Genomic DNA, 20,858 nt, shown 5'->3' with positions numbered 1-20,858 from the left:
CCAAAATTCTATTGGTTTTCCCGTTAATTGTCGATGTTTGGTTTCAAGATGTTTCTTTAACGTGTTATGCTTCATGCTATCAGCAGCTAAAGTGGTGAGACAAATTACGTACGCGGACGGTCTTGACGATTGATTGTAGTTTTCGTGAAGGGCAGCAATAAAACGTTCTCATCATACAGTATCGTTTTCGCCTTTGGAGTATCTCCATCCCCTCCGCCAGCTGATGGACCACTGGTGTCTTCATGTCTGTCATTCACTAAGACCCGTATCGTACTGCAATCAAGTCCTCTCGAACTCTAGGAGACTCTAAGGTGGCGTAGAGATACACGAGACAAAACTTGCACTCCTCGTGATGGTTAAGGACACAGTCGCAGTGCAGCCGACAATGGACGATTCTGCCGACGGCCGAAGTCGCCCAGCCCGACCGATAACTTCAAATAATGCTAAAAGTATGACCGCTTTTTCATTTTCGTCGACCGCATCTGCGTAACACCGACGTTGGGTGAAATTCGATCCAGATCTTCTTTGTTCGAAGGAGAGGATCAACGTAATTATTTGTTAATGTTGTTGTTGTTGTTGTGGTCTTCAGTCCAGAGACTGGTTTGATGCAGCTCTCCATGCTACTCTATCCTGTAAAAGCTTCTTCATCTCCCAGTACCTACTGCAACCTACATCCTTCTGAATCTGTTTAGTGTATTCATCTCTTGGTCTCCCTCTACGATTTTTACCCTCCACGCTGCCCTCCAAACTATTTATTGTCCACATTTCACTTCCGTACATGGCTACACTCCATAAAAATACTTTCAGAAACGACTTCCTGACGCTGAAATCTATACTCGATGTTAACAAATCTCTCTTCTTCAGAAACGCTTTCCTTGCCATTACCAGTCTACATTGAAACATCCTCTTAGAAAATTTTTATAAATGACAGTGCTGGAAAACTGTTTGATTTTCAAACAAATGAGCAGAACTGAACGTACTCAGACATTTCTATCTTTACTTATTCTGATCAACACTAAACTGACACACAATATTTTTAGCGCAACGCAATCTGACTTTCAATAATCCCTACAAAAGGATGGCCCTGACTAACAATAACCTATACCTTTCATGAATTCTTACCTCACAAAAATCTTCGTTACTCAGAGTACTGCAATACAGCGTGCGCCAATACTTCCAGCTGAATAAAAGATTCTAACTACTAAAGGCACTAACTACTGATAGGCATAGTTAGCAAATGAAAGATTTTCATAGAGAACAAGCAACGTCTTTACCTTAATAATGTTCAAAAGTAATATATATATATATATATATATATATATATATATATATATATATATATATATATATATATATATATATATATATATATAGATAAGTTCATGATATCCAATATTACAAATTTACTCTTTCTGATGGACACACGTCCAGATCGTCCGCTCTCAAAATTCTGCCATTTCTCTCCCCACATCCACCACTGCTGGCGGCTCACCTCTAACTGCGCAACGCTACGCGCTGTTCACATCCAACTGCCCAACACTAAAATAGCAAATATTCCAACAATGCAAACCAGCCCCAGACTTCACACAGCACAGTCAGTGATTTTCATATACAGCGCTACGTGGCGTTACCAACATAAAAACCTGAACAGCCTACTTACACTCTCTACTCGACCATCATCAGTTATTTTGCTCCTCAAATATTACAAATTTAGTCTTTCTGATGGACACACGTCCAGATCGTCCGCTCTCAAAATTCTGCCATCTCTCTCCCCACATCCACCACTGCTGGCGGCTCACCTCTAACTGCGCAACGCTACGCGCTGTTCACATCCAACTGTCCAACACTAAAATAGCAAATATTCCAACAATGCAAACCAGCCACAGACTTCACACAGCACAGTCAGTGATTTTCATATACAGCGCTACGTGGCGTTACCAACATAAAAACCTGAACAGCCTACTTACACTCTCTACTCGACCATCATCAGTTATTTTGCTCCTCAAATAGCGAAACTTATTTACTACTTTAAGCGTGTCATTTCCTAATCTAATTCCCTCAGCATGACCCGATTTAATTCGACTACATTCCATTATCCTCCTTTTGCTTTTGTTCATGTTCATCTTATATCCTCCCTTCAAGACACTGTCCATTCCGTTCAGCTGCTCTTCCAGGTGCTCTGCTGACTCTGACAGAATTACAATGTCATCGGCGAATCACAAAGTTTTTATTTCTTCTCCATGGATTTTAATTCCTACTCCGAATTTTTCTTTTGTTTCCCTCACTGCTTGCTCAATATACAGATTGAATAATATCGGGGATAGGCTACAACCCTGTCTTATTTGTTAATAAGAAAGTATTTTTTTAATATACCGCGCCCCACTGTGATTCGCGCCCCACCGTTTGAGAACGATTGGTTTACCGTAATCGGTAGTCATAAAGTTTTAATTATCACTTCGAAAAAAGTAAGATATCGCTGGGTGCCATCTATATTACTAAGAGACTATACCGGAACCGGGAAGCAAGTACCAGTTGCAGGTTGCCTATCTAACGTCTTCCAGGAACAACGGAAAGTGGATTTTCCATATTTCGTATAAATACTGACCGAATTAAAATTTTAAAATGCTGTCATAGTCTACTTATTCAATGGAACAATCTTTTGCTAAAAGTTGAACACAATAACAAGAGTACTACAATTAGAAACTGTGTAATTTTCTTGATGTAGCATTACTGGCGGTGCTGAAATACACTGAGGTGTCAAAAGTTATGGAATAGCGATATGCACTCATACAAATGGAGATAGCATCGCATTCACAAGATATAGAAGAGGAACTCATCGTCGGAGCTGTCATTTGAACTCAGGTGATTCATGTGAAGAGGTTTCCGACGTGATTATGGCCGCACGACAGCAATTAACAGACTTTTAACGCGTAATAGTTGTTGGGGCTAGAGGCATTAGATACTCCATTTCGGAAATCGTTAGTGACTTCAATATTCAGTCCACAGTGTCAAGAGTGTGCCTGGAAAATCTAATAGCAGGTATTACCTCTCACCACGGTCGACGCAGTAGTCGACGGCCTTCACTTAACGACCTAGAGCAGTAACTTTTGCGTAGAGTTGTCAGTGCTAACAACACAGCATGAAATAATACTGCGTGAAGTGACACTGCGTAAACTAAACTCAGAAATCAATGTGGGACATACGACAGGACAGTGCGGAGAAATCTGGCGTTCATGTGCTATGGTAGCAGATGACCGACGTGAGTGCCTTTGTTAACAACATTACATCGCCTGCAGCCCCTCTCATGGCCCGTGACAGTATCAGTTGTTCCATAGACGACTGGAAAACAGTGGTGGGGCCAGATGAGCCCAGATTTCAGTTGGTATGAGCTGATGGCGGGGTTCGGCTATGGTGCAGACCCCAGGAAGCTATGAACCCAAGCTGTCAACAAGGCACTATGTAAGCCGGTGGTGGCTCCATAATGGCGTGGCCTGTGTTTGTATGGAATGGTTCAAAATGGCTCTGAGCACTATGCGATTTAGCTTCTGAGGTCATCAGTCGCCTAGAACTTAGAACTAATTAAACCTAACTAACCTAATGACATCACACACATACATGCCCGAGGCAGGATTCGAACCTGCGTCCGTAGCGGTCGCTCGGCTCCAGGCTGTAGTGCCTAGAACCGCACGGCCACTCCGGCTGGCTTATATTGAATGGACTAGGCCCTCTGGTTCAAATGAACCAACCATTCACTGGTTATGTTCGGCTACCTGGAGACAATTTGCATTCATGAACTTCATTTTCTCAAACAACAATGTCATTGGGCCAGAATAGCGATTGGTTGGAAGAACGTTCTGGAAAATTCGAGCGAATGATTTGGCCATACAGATAGCCTGACAGGAATACCATCGAAAATTTATGGAACATAATCGAGAGGTCAGTTCGTGCAGAAAATCCTGCAACAGCAATACTTTTACTATTGTGGACGGCTATAGACGCAGCATGGCTCAATATTTCTGCAGGGAACTTCAACGATTTTTTGAATCCATGTCACGTCGAGTTGCTGCTCTACGTCATGCAAAAGGAGGTCCGACACGATGTTAGGAATTATTCCACAGCCTTTTTCAGCTCAGTGTACTAGGGTTTCATTTACCCTTTGCAAATTTTACACACAGTTTCAAGCCTTTATGAAAAATCGTGAAAGGAAGAACATTTACCGCTAGCTAAATTTTCGGTTCTCATGCAAGAAAGCTTCAGAATTAGAAAGGATACTTTAATTTATTTATTTTTTACTACTAACTCTATTGCCAACACAGTCTGCAGACTGTATTCACATATATCAGTGAATGCATCTGCAAAATTATATCATTGTACGATATACATTAGGAGCGATCAAAAAGTTTCCGTTCGAAGGTCGTACATCCCAGAATCGGTATGTCAATCAAGCGAAATCGCCGTGAGGATTGAGGCAATTATCCCGGCGGCGCATCAGGTTGAAGATACCCGTTTTGTAAAACACCGTGTCCTACTGTGTGAAGAAAGCTGTAGCTACCTGATGCATATTCTCGTCCGATAGGAGTCATCGATCCTTCAAGGCTTTTCTTGAGGGAACAAAGACGTGACAGTCACATGGAGAGAGATCAGGACTATAGGGAGGGGGGGGGGGGGGGGGGGTGCTCGTAACTTCTGTGTTTCGGTATTTACGGTATGGGATAGTGCGTTATCATGAAACAGAAGCATTCCACAACATAATGCCCATATGCGTTCTTCTTTCTCCGATAGATGTCTAACGGTTTTTGTCCTTCGGCAGCCAAGAAAAGAATAACAGCACGTTGGTTCGGTTCGTAACTACTTTCCAAACCAACTTATTACTATTCTTCCAGTCTTCTACTCCATGGAAGCATCAGAGTGTTGGAATTCTTTTTCGGTATATTATACTTCGTACATTCATCCATGATCCATGGGCTTCACGTGTTAGTTACTTCAAAACCGCAGTGGAAAACAGGACACATACATTACAATTTTTTTGTTTTACTACATTCCAAATAATGTTGATTGTAATATTACATTATACAAGGTATACAATATCTAATACTAGTTTTCTGAAATAACAAAGGCATGAAATTAAACATTTTTCTTAACAAAACAAAGTCCAGTAATGTGTCTTTTTGAACTTGCACTACGACGAAGGAAGCCTTATGGTCTAATAAAAGTGGTAGCAAGACTGCATCTACATCCATACTCCGCAAGCCACCTGACGGTGTCTGGCGGAGGTTACCTTGTGTACCTCTATCGGTTCTTCCTTCTATTCCAGTCTCGTACTGTTCGTGGAAAAAAGGATTGTCGGTATGCCTCTGTGTGGGCTCCAATCCCTCTGATTTTATTCTCATGGTCTCTTCGCGAGATATACGTAGGAGGGAGCAATATACTGCTTGACTCCTCAGTGAACGTATGTTCTCGAAACTTCAATAAAAGCCCGTACCGAGCTACTGAGCGTCTCTCCTGCAGAGTCTTCCACTGGAGTTTATCTATCATCTCCGTAACGCTTTCGCGATTACTAAATGATCCTGTAACGAAGCGCACTGCTCTCCGTTGGATCGTTTCTGTCTCTTCTATCAACCCTATCCGGTACGGATCCCACACTGCTGAGCAGTATTCCAGCAGTGGGCGAACAAGCGTACTGTAACCTATTTCCTTTTTTTTTCGGATTGCATTTCCTTAGGATTCTTCCAATGAATCTCAGTCTGGCATCTGCTTTACCGACGATCAACTTTATATGATCATTCCATTTTAAATCACTCCTAATGCGTACTCCCAGATAATTTATGGAATTAACTGCTTCCAGTTACTGACCTGCTATATTGTAGCTAAATGATAAGGGATCTTTCTTTCTATGTATTCGCAGCATATTACACTCGTCTACATTGAGATTCAATTGCCATTCCCTGCACCATGCGTCAATTCGCTGCAGATCCTCCTGCATTTCAGTACAATTTTCCATTGTTACAACCTCTCGATATACCACAGCATCATCCGCAAAAAGCCTCAGTGAACTTCCGATGTCATCCACAAGGTCATTTATGTATATTGTGAACAGCAACGGTCCTACGACACTCCCCTGCGGCACACCTGAAATCACTCTTACTTCGGAAGACTTCTCTCCGTTGAGAATGACGTGCTGCGTTCTGTTATCTAGGAGCTCTTCAATCCAATTACACAATTGGTCTGATAGTCCATATGCTCTTACTTTGTTCATTAAACGACTGTGGGGAACTGTATCGAACGCCTTGCGGAAGTCAAGAAAGACGGCATCTACCTGGGAACTCGTGTCTATGGCCCTCTGAGTCTCGTGGACCAATAGCGCGAGCTGGGTTTCACACGATCGTCTTTTTCGAAACCCACGCTGATTCCTACAGAGTAGATTTCTAGTTTCCAGAAAAGTCATTATACTCGAACATAATATGTGTTCCAAAATTCTACAACTGCATTGCAAAACGAGTGTGAAATTTGGAGATTGATAGGAACGGTACATCACGTAGGTGTGCTGCCAACTTTTTTTTTCTACGAAACTTTTATAACTAAATACACTCCTGGAAATTGAAATAAGAACACCGTGAATTCATTGTCCCAGGAAGGGGAAACTTTATTGACACATTCCTGGGGTCAGATACATCACATGATCACGCTGACAGAACCACAGGCACATAGACACAGGCAACAGAGCATGCACAATGTCGGCACTAGTACAGTGTATATCCACCTTTCGCAGCAATGCAGGCTGCTATTCTCCCATGGAGACGATCGTAGAGATGCTGGATGTAGTCCTGTGGAACGGCTTGCCATGCCATTTCCACCTGGCGCCTCAGTTGGACCAGCGTTCGTGCTGGACGTGCAGACCGCGTGAGACGACGCTTCATCCAGTCCCAAACATGCTCAATGGGGGACAGATCTGGAGATCTTGCTGGCCAGGGTAGTTGACTTACACCTTCTAGAGCACGTTGGGTGGCACGGGATACATGCGGACGTGCATTGTCCTGTTGGAACAGCAAGTTCCCTTGCCGGTCTAGGAATGGTAGAACGATGGGTTCGATGACGGTTTGGATGTACCGTGCACTATTCAGTGTCCCCTCGACGATCACCAGTGGTGTACGGCCAGTGTAGGAGATCGCTCCCCACACCATGATGCCGGGTGTTGGCCCTGTGTACCTCGGTCGTATGCAGTCCTGATTGTGGCGCTCACCTGCACGGCGCCAAACACGCATACGACCATCATTGGCACCAAGGCAGAAGCGACTCTCATCGCTGAAGACGACACGTCTCCATTCGTCCCTCCATTCACGCCTGTCGCGACACCACTGGAGGCGGGCTGCACGATGTTGGGGCGTGAGCGGAAGACGGCCTAACGGTGTGCGGGACCGTAACCCAGCTTCATGGAGACGGTTGCGAATGGTCCTCGCCGATACCCCAGGAGCAACAGTGTCCCTAATTTGCTGGGAAGTGGCGGTGCGGTCCCCTACGGCACTGCGTAGGATCCTACGGTCTTGGCGTGCATCCGTGCGTCGCTGCGGTCCGGTCCCAGGTCGACGGGCACGTGCACCTTCCACCGACCACTGGCGACAACATCGATGTACTGTGGAGACCTCACGCCCCACGTGTTGAGCAATTCGGCGGTACGTCCACCCGGCCTCCCGCATGCCCACTATACGCCCTCGCTCAAAGTCCGTCAACTGCACATACGGTTCACGTTCACGCTGTCGCGGCATGCTACCAGTGTTAAAGACTGCGATGGAGGTCCGTATGCCACGGCAAACTGGCTGTCACTGACGACGGCGGTGCACAAATGCTGCGCAGCTAGCGCCATTCGACGGCCAACACCGCGGTTCTTGGTGTGTCCGCTGTGCCGTGCGTGTGATCATTGCTTGTACAGCCCTCTCGCAGTGTCCGGAGCAAGTATGGTGGGTCTGACACACCGGTGTCAATGTGTTCTTTTTTCCATTTCCAGGAGTGTATAATGAAAATTGCAGATATACTTATAAACGTTATTTAAATCCGTAGCTACCGCAATCTACTTTAATTCTGATTGAAAACGTGTGTGGAAATCAGAAATGAGAAAGCGGAAAGTAAGCTCGGTAAAAACTGGAGGTAGCAAATTTAATTTTCAGTGTCAGTTCTGTAACTAGGAAACCTGTGTTTTCCCAGTTTCATAGACGAACAATATTACGTATTTTTATATCGGAAAGTAAGTAAACAAATTCCACAGAACATATTCTGTGACTCACATAATAAACTATTGGATTGGAGCATAAGTTCGTAGGGTTTTTCCGTAAGTTTAATAAACACAACAGATACACATAAAGAAGACTTTAGTCATCAATAATACCTTTTCCTTCACTATTTACAACAGTCTGCTAATGAAAGGTTGGTGTAACTCTTCGATCCCGCAGCTATAGAAAGCACGTGGTTTTGAGGCGAAGAACTCGTCGAGCCTTGTCCGGAGCGCATTTTCAGCCGGAAATGAAGTTCCTTGAAGGTTCTTCGATAGAGAGTGGAAAATGTGAAAATCTAAAGGGTGCAAGATCAGATGAGTAAGGCGAATGCGGGATGACTTCCCAACCTGACTCACGTAGAATGTATTTTGTCGGTTTAGTAGAACGCGGGCGGGCGTTTTTGTGGAGTAGCATCACTTCATGGAATCTTCCTGGTCGTTATTCTTGGACTGCATTTGCAAGACGTATCAGCAATGATGGTTAAACCTTGGGGAAGCAATGCGTAGTTCACTACACCGTCGCTGTTCCATCATATTCTTAACATTATCTTTTATGGATACGCGCAGGTCTTTTATGGGGAGTTGCTGCTATGTTTGGGTTCAGCCAGTCCTTTCTTTTCCTTATGTTAGCATAAAGACACCATTTCTCCTCACCCGGAACGATACAGGATAGGAATGGTCGGTATTGCTCACGAGCCAATTGATCTCGAGCAAGCAGAGATGCACATATGGCCACCCGCTCATTTTTGTGATTTTCACTTACAGCATACGGTACTCACACGCCCGATTATTGAACCTTCCCCACTGCATGCAAATGTCGCACGATGGTGGAATGATCACAGTTCATCACATTTTACAGTTCTCGAGTACACTAACGTGTATCGTTGTGGATTAATTAGCTTAAACGATCTTCATTAAACTTTGAAGGTCTTCCTGAACGTAGAGATTCACTAATCTCAAAACGAGCTTCCTTAAGACGAGGAATCCATTATCTTTCCATGTTCTGTCCAATGGCATTATCCCCATACACGGAGTAAATATTTCTGGCTGCCTCCGTGGCTGTCACCCATCTACTGAAATCAAACAGAAGAATAAATCGGAAATGTTCCGATTTCTTCGCTTGGTTCTCAATTTCCTAGCGTCCACAGCCACACTTACTATCTCCAAGTGATAAAACGACAGTATGTAAACACAAATCGTAACAGTGAACTACAAAGAAAAAATGACAATCGATAAATAAACCCATAGCAACTGGAATGCCAACATGCAAAACAAAAACGCTATGAACTTATGCACCAACATAATAACTCTAGTTCATTCTTTTCATGGGAATAATAACAACTGAAACAATGGCCTCTAAAATCTGAGTGCTGAGCATTAGCTTTTGTGTAGAAAACGAAGCGTTTGCAACCACTGTATTACTGACAAGTAACTTTTATATAATGTCCTCTAGGACATCAGAGAATTAGGAACAGCGACTCTATACGTCTGTATATAAGCTTTCTGCTCTGCATTGGAATACTTCGTACTATCCCTTCGGGAGCATCCATTTTCTAAATACAGTGCAATGACATGTCGCCCTCTTTCCTTGTGAAGATGCACCAGCTCACAATACGGAACTGCCATGCACCTGTTGGTGGACTACCTCAGGGTGTTCCATTTCCAACACCGCTCGACAGGCATGAAGGAGAATAGCTGTTCTCGATACACCACATCGGAGCCAGATTGCAAGATCCTATCCCTGAAAACACCAACCCCTAAGGAGTAGTTCAGTGCCGCTTCTTGATTTACCTGGTGTCCTTTAACAAGGCAGGCTGCAGTACCGCTACTGCTAGATCCAGAACATTGCCATCGTGCTACAGGCCAGGGCGATGCGGCCACTGCAGATGATGTAAGCAATGGGGTCATAAGCATCGACCATCAGTTTGATGCTCCAGGCTCAGCGGACAGGGTCACAAGCAGCAGTCGCCAATTTGATTGTCCGGGTTGGGCAGCTAGGGTGGTGGCCGCCAGTTTGATACTCCAGAGACTGTGGTGATAATGAACACATCATACGGGGGTCTAACCACAGTTTTGTAAGCCCTCTTCCATAAGGTATAAATAATCCCGCAAAAAAAGTTGGACTGATAAGTATCTCTCTCTCTCTCTCTCTCTCTCTCTCTCTCTCTCTCTCTCTGTCTCTCTCTCTCTCTCACACACACACACACACACACACACACACACACACACACAGATATACAGCCATCATTAATAATAATAATTTCTGATACTTATGTTGTGGTTCACTGTTTTATCCACTTGTCACCTTCATCATTTGGTACACTGCATGCATATTCCGGTATTTTATGCTCCAATTCGGCATTTACATCTCTTTCTATGTCTCCATCAACCACTTCTAGAACAAACACAAATCACAAATATTACATTGTAGTGTAAAATAATGTATTGTATAAGAAGTAGAAGTAATACTAGTTACGTATCTCATTCCTCACAGTCGGCACAAGACCCCTGAAAATTTGGGTTAAGAATTGCAAATCCCAATCATATATTATGAAACTAGATCACAACTACCTTCTCCTAAATCAGCTGTGAGTAAACCATGGTCTGTTCATCAAAAAGTGGTGACGTTGTGCTTGGAACCAAGTCGTCAACGTTCAACAAACGACAGCACTTACCAAAGCATCACCGCTGCCAAAGTCAAACTGTCACTTCATACTGATGCAGTAGTCAATGCTTGCACGTAAGTGGTATAGGAACTGAGCAACGCTCGTTGTTCATAGATGGCATGTGCATGCATGTCTCGACTTGATACGTATTGCCTAGTGTGTACGTAATTGTGACTGCGACATTTCTCCAACACCAGGACACTACATTGGTCTTGGTGTGCACAAGCTGCACGGCGGCTCTTTCAAATTGAGTCACCACGCACTGATGGTTTGTGTCATATGAGTGTTCGCCAGAGCGGTGGATGTCTATGACCTGAAATATTAACCACATGAGAGCCTAATGAATAAAACCACGATATCATTTATTAATAAGCCAGAGCGATCACAGATGGAAGGGAAGAGAGTTCATTTTCCAATTGAGGAGCGTACATCGGACCATATATTAAGTGACGTGAACTTACGAGTAACTGTGCATTTTCTGAAGCTCATATATGTATGCTGTTGTTGTTTTCACCATACATTTGCTTGAGTCTCCGAATTGATGGGCCACTTTACTCTTCAAGATTCCGTATTGATGCACACCTGAAGATGCCACACAGCCACAAACATTTTTCAGGACCTTTGACGTAAATTATGCTTTCGTTATGATCATATGTTCAGAGTGATGTCACCATATTTCATATGAAACTCCCTCAGCATCCCGCCACTTTCTGTGGTGATGGTGAGTCACTCATGATTCTACGCATGTTAGCACACTGTACTATACTAAATGGTTTGGATGAAGCAACAATTATGGAATACTTCGTTAATACCAGTCCTTTGATGCAGAATGCAGTGAATGCAACATCATTAAACAAAATGTCTATACTCTTCATAAAACCCCTGTATGTCCACGAGGACAATTGCAGCGTGAGAAGTTATTGAGAGATATGCTGCATGTCATGCAGTACCTCTGCATTTATACTACACGTTTTACAACTCCTGTGAGAGGTGAGTAGTTTACGAGGCAATCATGTAGTAATAACGCATATGCAGCTGTGTTTGGAGGGAAGTTTTGCAATTATTCAAGTCGAGTATGTATGCCTACAGTTTCAATTTTCAAAACCAGTTTCATTTAGAACAGTCAGTTATCACTACATGTCCTAATATTTTAAACTTCTTAAGACTGAGCATATAACCGAATTCACCACCCTCATAGTAAGAAGAGAAAAATCTTGCATACATATCATGCATATGGAGAATATTCTTAATTTTGGTACACTTTAGAATTGGTTAGTTTAAAGTTGTCAGCTACGCTCGAATCCTTTTTTCAGATTCCCCCTCCTGTCTATTTGCACCTCTAGAATAATAAATCGAAGTATTTCTAGTTGAACACATGACTCAATTGTCCTTGACTATTTCAATGTCTCTGGAATGATTGGGCACTCGCTAAGTTCCTATGAACGAAAGTTAACGATAGCTGGACACCTGCAAACAACATACGCAATGGTTTCAGGCGCTCTTAGTCTGATACAGATAAATGGAGAGCTTTACGCACCAATTTATGCAGCATAATTTTACTCTGCTCTTCTGGCCCTCTTTGAACATGCGAAGGGTATCCTATAAATAAGTAGTACAGCACAATTTTTTCTCAGTCGATTTCGGTTGAAAAAATGCGGAATTTGTTGTTGGAAATCGTAGAATATTCCAGCTTCAGCCCCTATAGTTTCATGAAGTTCCGATTGGTGACGGTTCTGTACATAGACTTCAAAATGGCGTTTGTAACGGAGCTGCCTTCCAGAGCGAGAGTTGTCATTGAATTTATTTTGACGGAAAACCCGAGCATCGCAGATATTCATAGACGCCTGAAGAACGTCTACGGAGAACTGGCAATGAATAAAAGCACAGTGAGTCGATGGGCTAGACGCCTGTCATCATCACAGCAAGGTCACGCAAAACTGTGCGGTCTCCCACGTGACGGCTGGCTGCACACAGCTGTTATCCCTGCAAAGTTGGAATATGCCGACACCCTCATTCGAGAAGATCGACGGATCACAATCAACCACCTCACCCCATAATTGGACGTCTCTGTTGGTAGTACAGACACAATAGCCCACCAGTTGGGGTAGTCAAAAGTGTTTGCCCGCTAGATCCCTCGCCCCTCAGCAGAAGACCATACAGAACAACAAAGGACTATATGTGCGAAACCGCTTGCGTCTTCCAAGGCTGATGGTGACAATTTTTTTCTGAACATCGTCACAGGCTATGAAACATGGCTTCATCACGTTCAGTCCGCAGCTCGTGGTCTAGTGGCTAGCGTTGCTGCCTTTGGATCACGGGGTCTCGGGTTCGATTCCCGGCCTGGTTGGAGATTTTGTCTTCCCGGGGACTGCTGTTTGTGTTCTCCTCATAATTTCATCATCATCATAGACATTCGCGACAGTGGCTCGATTGGAATAAGTAAAAACTGGGACTTTTGCGCTGATGAGCGCGCAGTCGAGCGCCCCACAAACCAAACATCATCATCATCACTTTGAACCGTAAACTAAACGGCAATCCATGGAGTGGCGACGCACCACCCTTCCTCGGAAGAAAAAGTTCAAAGCCACACCCTTAGCCGGTAAGGGTTTGTGGGACACTAATGGGGTTATTCTGTTTGATGTCCTCCCTCATGGCGCAATGATCACCTCTGAAGTGTATTGTGTAATTACAGGAAACTGAAGAAACGACTTCACTGTGTTCATCGCCACAAAAATGCAAACGAACTTCTCCTTCTCCATGACAACGCAAGGCCCCGCACAGGTCTGCACAGCCGAGAGGAGGTCACAAAACTTCACTGGACTGTTTTTCAAAATGTTCAAATGTGTGTGAATTCCTAAGAGACCAAACTGCTGAGGACTCGAACCTCCGGCGAGAGAGGCAGCGCAATCCGTGACATGGCATCTTAAACCGCGCGGCCACTCGGCGTGGCGACTGTTTGTCCTCATCTACCCTACAGACCACACTTCACATCTTCTGACTTCCATCTGTTTATCCCAGTGAAGGATGCACTCTGCGGGAAGCAGTACATCTATGATGGGGAGGTTATTGATGCAGCAAGGCGTTGGCTCCGACGTCGACGAGTGGAGCGGTACCATGTGGGAGTACAGGCTCTCCCAGTAAGGCGGTATAAGGCCATCCCATTGAACAAAATTTATGTTGAAAAACAGAGTTTTGTAACCAAAAGAGTGGGGCATAATATGATGCATTGTTATCACAAATAAAACCAACCTGCTTCCAGAAAAAAAAATTTATTGCATTAGTTATTGACTGTTTGTCCTCATCTACCCTACAGACCACACTTCACATCTTCTGACTTCCATCTGTTTATCCCAGTGAAGGATGCACTCTGCGGGAAGCAGTACGTCTATGATGGGGAGGTTATTGATGCAGCAAGGCGTTGGCTCCGACGTCGACGAGGGGAGCGGTACCATGTGGGAGTACAGGCTCTCCCAGTAAGGCGGTATAAGGCCATCGCATTGAACAAAATTTATGTTGAAAAACAGAGTTTTGTAACCAAAAGAATGGGGCATAATATGATGCATTGTTATCCCGAATAAAACCAACCTGCTTCCAGAAAAAAATTTATTGCATTAGTTATTGAACGCCCTTCGTATGAATTATTATCCATAGCACTTCGAACTAGAATCACATTTATTATCTTCAAAGGAGTCCATTAACATTTTGAGCAGCATTCAAGCCCTAACTGAAGCATCTATTGACCCATCTATGAACCACTCTGCATTTTCTAATGCATGCAGGTTCGAAATTCATGCGGAGTTATATGGCTTGAGGACCTATGTGATTCTAACATTTCTTGTGCAGTCGGGCTCAGTACCATTAAGTACACATGTTATTTCTTGAAACAGAATTGCATTATGTGTAAGCTGAATGTTGCTGATGAGAGAGCGCTTCAATCCTTCTTCATGGCCGGCCCCTGTGGCCGAGCGGTTCTAGGCGCTTCAGTCCGAAACCGCGCGACTATTACGGTCGCAGGTTCAAATCCTGCCTCGGGCATGGATGTGTGTGATGGCCTTAACTTAGTTAGGTTTAAGTAGTTCTAAGTTCTAGGGGACTGATAACCTCAGATGTTAATCCCATAGTGCTCAGAGCCGTTTGAACCTTCTTCATGGTCACAAATCTTCCTGCCGTATATAGCAAGCTTGGATGTAATAACTCATCTTGACACAGAATAAGAATTATTATCTCATTGTTATAGTTAGAGGACGTTGGAGCAAAAGGTTTGTAGGGAAAATATTCCAGAGAAATACGCGAACCATACGATACTGTAACAGGAAAGGGACGTAATGAGAGTGGCACATAAAGTGCCCTCCGCGACACACCGTTGGGTGGCTTGCAGAGTATAAATGTAGATGTAGGTTCGACCTATACTTGAGTATTGCTCATCAGTGTGGGATCCGTACCAGGTCGGGTTGACAGAGGAGATAGAGAAGATCCAAAGAAGAGCGGCGCGTTTCGTCACAGGGTTATTTGGTAAGCCTGATAGCGTTACGGAGATGTTTAGCAAACTCAAGTGGCAGACTCTGCAAGAGAGGCGCTCTGCATCGCGGTGTGGCTTGCTGTCCAGGTTTCGAGAGGGTGTGTTTCTGGATGAGGTATCGAATATATTGCTTCCCCCTACTTATACCTCCCGAGGAGATCATGAATGTAAAATTAGAGAGATTCGAGCGCGCACGGAGGCTTTCCGGCAGTAGTTCTTCCCGCGAACCATACGCGACTGTAACAGGAAAGGGAGGTAATGACAGTGTCACGTAAAGTGCCCTCCGCCACACACCGTTGGGTGGCTTGCGGAGTATAAATGTAGATGTAGATGTAGATGTAGATCATCATACTGAACTGGAGTTGTTATATCGAGTGATGTGATTGTGAGGTTTCAGTCCTATCGAGTTAAGAAACTCGTAATTCTCGGGTATGGTTACCTTCTTTTTCCACTGCAAAGTAGTATTCTGATGACTGTGTGTGCTGCATTTATACTTTGTTCCCATGATGCTGCTTTAGATTAAGATGTACTGTAATTTCTTCACTTCGAAAGTCGACTAGATACCTATTCTGATCTATGATATATAACTCAAGATGGTCTAATGTGTGAACAGTCATTGAGTGATATATTGGATTGTCGACCACTTCCAAAATTGTAGCTTGCACCCACTGCAGGAAGAAATTCGTAGATGGTGTGAAATAGTGTATCATTAAGATATAAATTCGTTGTGATATTACACTCAACATGGACATGCTAACAGGTTGAATGTCCAGTTGTTGATTCGACTCGTAAATCTTATCAGTATTATCATCCAACACTTGGCTCCTCAGGAAACCTAATTGTGACGCTATAGAATCTTCACCCATAAAGTGTGTTCATTAGTGTACTGTATTTATTTTTGATTTAAGCACATGAATGGGAGCATATAACTCAAAGTCTTGTACAAAACGTCTTATATACTCAATCAAATCCCAAAAATCATATGAGCCAGGACGTATAATCAGAAATTTGCCGTCTTCTGGATGAAGTTTATTGTACTTATGAGTGATGTTAGGTATGCTGTCACATGTTTCCGGGCTGATTAATGCAGAACTCCACTCCTCCTTGCTTAGATCTACTGTAGTAATGAGGTTCACTCTTAATATTAATGAGTCTCTTTCGAAGTATGAGTGTATGATGTTACATCTAAATAATAATGAGCATACTGTCTTCTTTTATCCATCCATCAAGAGAAACATTAAACAATAATGACCACAGAGACATGAACTGAAGTCTTGGAAGCGTCGAAAATTGTGGAACACATGGTTCTTGTCGGTTAAGTATCGGCCCAATTCTTCAGGTTGTCTCAAAACACTGTGCGAGTCAAAGTAGTAGAAGGTATTTCTTTTTTTTAAAACACATGCAACCCGGTGAGTGCCATATCCTCCTAAAACGTCTAAATTGACATTACCACATTCCTTGCCGTTCCACGTCTTATCTGGTAATGTACTCCTCATAAACATCCTATAAAATTTTCGGATTTTGAATTTTCTGACAAGTTTAAGGAAATCTGTATTGGTAAGTGGTCTGTCCAGTATTATAATTAGAACGATTTTTTTATAAACAATCCACGTCCTTTCTTCTATGGTTTTATACATAATACTTTATTGATAGCTATACCCTCCATTGCCCTATTCTACCTTTTAGCTTCCTGTAGCTGCTTCTCTGCATCTGCGCATTATTCACTGTTATCCCAGCACCCATTCTAGATTTGGCACACATTGCTTAATCAACTAGGAATTCTGCCACACACTGTCCTATGCCTATTCCCTCTCTTCAACATGTTTCCCTAGCTTTATCTGCTAATATTCAGTCTGCAACTCGACGATCTTCATTTGTAATGTAAGCAATATCATGCTTCTTTCAGGTGTTGCCTAGTATATTCATTCCCTTACCACCATGAGCTAGACTCTTTTTCAGCTTCGTTGCAGGTCCGCAATAGTTGTATCCAGGTAAATGCAATCTTATCGAGAATACCACCACTACCTCTAATGTGCGCCCCGTCCTCACAGCTTTAAATCCGCCAGTACCTCGTCTCGTACCTTCCAAACTTCACAGAAGCTCTCCTGCGAATCTTGCAGAACTAGCTGCAGAGTGAAAGTCTCATTCTGGAAACGTCCCCCAGGCTGTGGCTAAGCCATGTCTCCGCAATATCCTTCCTTCCAGGAGTGCTAGTTCTGCAAGGTTCGCAGGAGAGCTTCTGTGAAGTTTGGAAGGTAGGAGACGAGGTACTGGCGGATTTAAATCTGTGAGGACGGGGCGTGAGTCGTGCTTGGGTAGCTCAGTTGGTAGAGTACTTGCCTGCAAAAGGCAAAGGTCCCGAGTACGAGTCTCGGTCCGGCACACAGTTTTAATTCGCCAGGAAGTTTCATGTCAGCGCACACTCCGCTGTAGAGTGAAAATTTCATTCTAGAAAAAATTAATTACACAACTTTATTTTCTCGAGATGATAAATAAAATTTTATGGCTACCCTTGGTAGTCCATGACTTATGAAAGATACTGAATGACTATAATAAATAAAGGCAACATAACCAGACACTAAACATTAATACGTCCATTGCGAAGCGTTTTGGGGGCTTTGCTTTATATCAGATGACAGTTTTGGCTTTTGTCTTCCAGCTAATTGACAACGTCTGAATTTTTTTGGAAAAATCCCATTTTTGATGTTATGTATCGCTTATATCACTTCTTCGACTTCTTAATGCAGTCGCCTTTTCTCATTTTACTCACAGTCAGTATTCTGTGCTCTACAGTCTGTTCGTCAAATTCAATAGTTCCTGTAATTCTTCCTGGTTTTCACAAAGAATAACGATCTTACTAGTTAATCTCATAATTGATATCCTTTTCTCGTTGATTTTAATCCCAGTTCTGAAACTTTTTATTTCTTCAACTGCTTTTTCTATACACAGGGTGAACAACTGAGGGAAGAGACTGTGTCCCTCCCTTACACCCTTTTTAATTTGAGGACTTTTGTGTTTATCTTCCATTGTTTCCTATTGTTTTTGGTACATATTGTATATGACCACCTATCTTTTCGTACAAGGTACAATTATTTTTCTGACGACTTCAAACACCTTTCACTACTTTATATGACTGAATGCTTTTCCTAGGTCAGAAAATCCTATAAAATTCCTTTATTTCACGGATACCTCTCCTACAGAATGAGGCATAACTACCTCCCTGATACATTTATCTTTCGTAAAGCCTAACTGATTGCTTTCTAGCATATCCTAAATTATATTTTCCATTCTTTTGTACCTAATTCTTGTCAGTAACTTACATACATGACCAGTCAACCTAAATGAGTGCTAATTTTCGCATTTACTTGCTCTTGTTCTCTTCAGGATTCTGTATATCATGTTCCTCTGAAGATCCAGTGGTACGTCTCTGGTCCCATAGATTCTGCACATTATCTTGAATGACTGTCTAATTGCATTTCCCAACAATTGTTTTAGAAATTCCATAAGAATATTAGCCATCCATTTTGCCTTGGTTCATCATAAGTCTTCCATTGGTCCCACCGGACGAAAGCAAACCCTGCTGAATGTCTTCAAGACTGCTGAGAGTGGGATGCATACAGGCAGCCTGTCTATACTGTCAATTTTTCAACTCTGACAGTGTTCATCACGTGAGTTGCATCATGCATTATCCACTACTAACGTACGTCGGTGACGTTTTCAATAACAGTGTTACCTGAACTACTGATGTGATAAACTGTAGTTCAGCCACTTGCATTCTTTTCAATTACATGAAGTTGTGTAGTTAATGGCAAAGAAATCTAAATTACGACGGCTGGTTGGGGAAATGAACCTCGCTCTAGTCAAACGGGAGTCTGAAGTCTTAAATGGCTCTGAGCACTATGGGACTTAACTTCTAAGGTCATCAGTCCCCTAGAACTTAGAACTACTTAAACCTAACTAACCTAAGGACGTCACACACATCCATGCCCGAGGCAGGATTCGAACCTGCGACCGTAGCGGTCGCGCGGTACCAGACTGTAGCGCCTAGAACCGATCGGCCACCACGGCCGGCCTGAAGTCTTAAGACCATTGTTTAGTGAAGGTTAACAGTGTGTACCTATGCTAGAGAAAATGTATGCAAAATTGTTTTTCGATTATTTCCACGTTATGTATTAACCGATTAATATCGATTATTTGTTGTTCCAGGTCATGCACGAGGCGAAATGCTGAAGTCCTTAGCAGGGAGCTTGAAGCATTTCTCATCATACTCACTTCGTTACATCACTGTAGCGCAGATTATTCATATCGAGAACACACCTTTCTAGTTAAAAACTTATTTTATTTTACTTTTTCTATTAATTTATTTTTTCTTTATTTTTATATTCTTGTGTAAGAACTGCTACAGGAAAATATTGCTTGTCAGTAACTCTAAGTGCCGAGTTTGTGGCAATTGTTTATTCGTAATTATGACATGTTAGAATTAGATGTAGAGTATCACTGTCACACAACTGTAAACTAGATTAAGGTAAATTGATCTCAAAGGATACTGTTCAGTCTTGTCCTCATCTTCAAGAAAACTACTGCAAAACAAGAATAAAAGAAAGGAATCGTGCAATAATTTTGTGTAACTTATTCAGTTTACCACCCAGAGTAGCTGCCTAAAATTCCATAGCTTTGCAAGTCTTGTCATAGGAGAGAAAAACTGCAACTGAAACCTTTTCATTATCTCAAAAGTGTTCATCATGCACACGTATACTCGGTTAACGGCATCAGATTTATACAGATGCCTATTTCGACACACCAAGCAGCAAAATAAACAAGATAACATTAGCCAAATAAGTATGTGAATAATGCAAATAAAAATAGCCACAGTGAGGAACATGTAAAAACACAAAAAACTATAAAACGTTATTCCAGGAAAACCCAAATTATCTAACAACAGACATTTAGATCTGTACCCTATAAGCCATCATACAAATATCGTTTCCCCCTTTCTGTTCCTTTTGCGAATGGTGCACAGTCAGAATAGTTTCCAGGATGCCAAATAACTCTAATTTTACTATCATGACCTAAATGCGAGAAATGTGTGGAAGGAAAATATGTTTCAAATAAATTCCGGGAATTCAGCCAGGAAACACTTTCAGCGACCGCCGATATTTTGGCGGGAGAACACACTGCCATTTTCAAGGCAACTGCAACGGGCAGGTGACGTACACGCAAATTTAAAACCTCGGTTCTCGGACTGATGCAGGAAAGATAATACGCACACCGAACACTATTACCACCAAAGGTGACGAAAGCCAGAGCTATCGATAGCACGAATTCGCAGGTGAGGTAGCATTGACTCTGCCGCTCTGTTTTTTGACAAGAGAGAGAGCCGGATTTCAAACAACCCACTGGCCAGGAC

At 42.8% G+C, this 20,858-nt stretch overlaps 1 protein-coding gene across 1 annotated transcript in view; it reads left to right on the top strand.

Annotated features, from left to right (window-relative positions):
• The window catches only part of LOC124723077 (relaxin receptor 1), a 414,738-nt gene extending 394,970 nt beyond the window's left edge, over window positions 1-19,768 (top strand). Inside the window, exon 19 of the mRNA XM_047248253.1 lies at window positions 19,658-19,768. Within this exon, the coding sequence (XP_047104209.1) occupies window positions 19,658-19,681 (24 nt within the window). The 3' untranslated portion in view covers window positions 19,682-19,768. The remainder of the gene's footprint in view (window positions 1-19,657) is intronic.
• The last annotated feature ends 1,090 nt before the right edge of the window (window positions 19,769-20,858 follow it).

Source organism: Schistocerca piceifrons, chromosome X, assembly GCF_021461385.2.
Source record: "Schistocerca piceifrons isolate TAMUIC-IGC-003096 chromosome X, iqSchPice1.1, whole genome shotgun sequence".
Classification (NCBI taxonomy): Eukaryota; Metazoa; Arthropoda; class Insecta; order Orthoptera; family Acrididae; genus Schistocerca; species Schistocerca piceifrons.
Note: the sequence above shows the minus strand (reverse complement) of the source record. Positions and strands in the feature narration are given on the sequence as shown.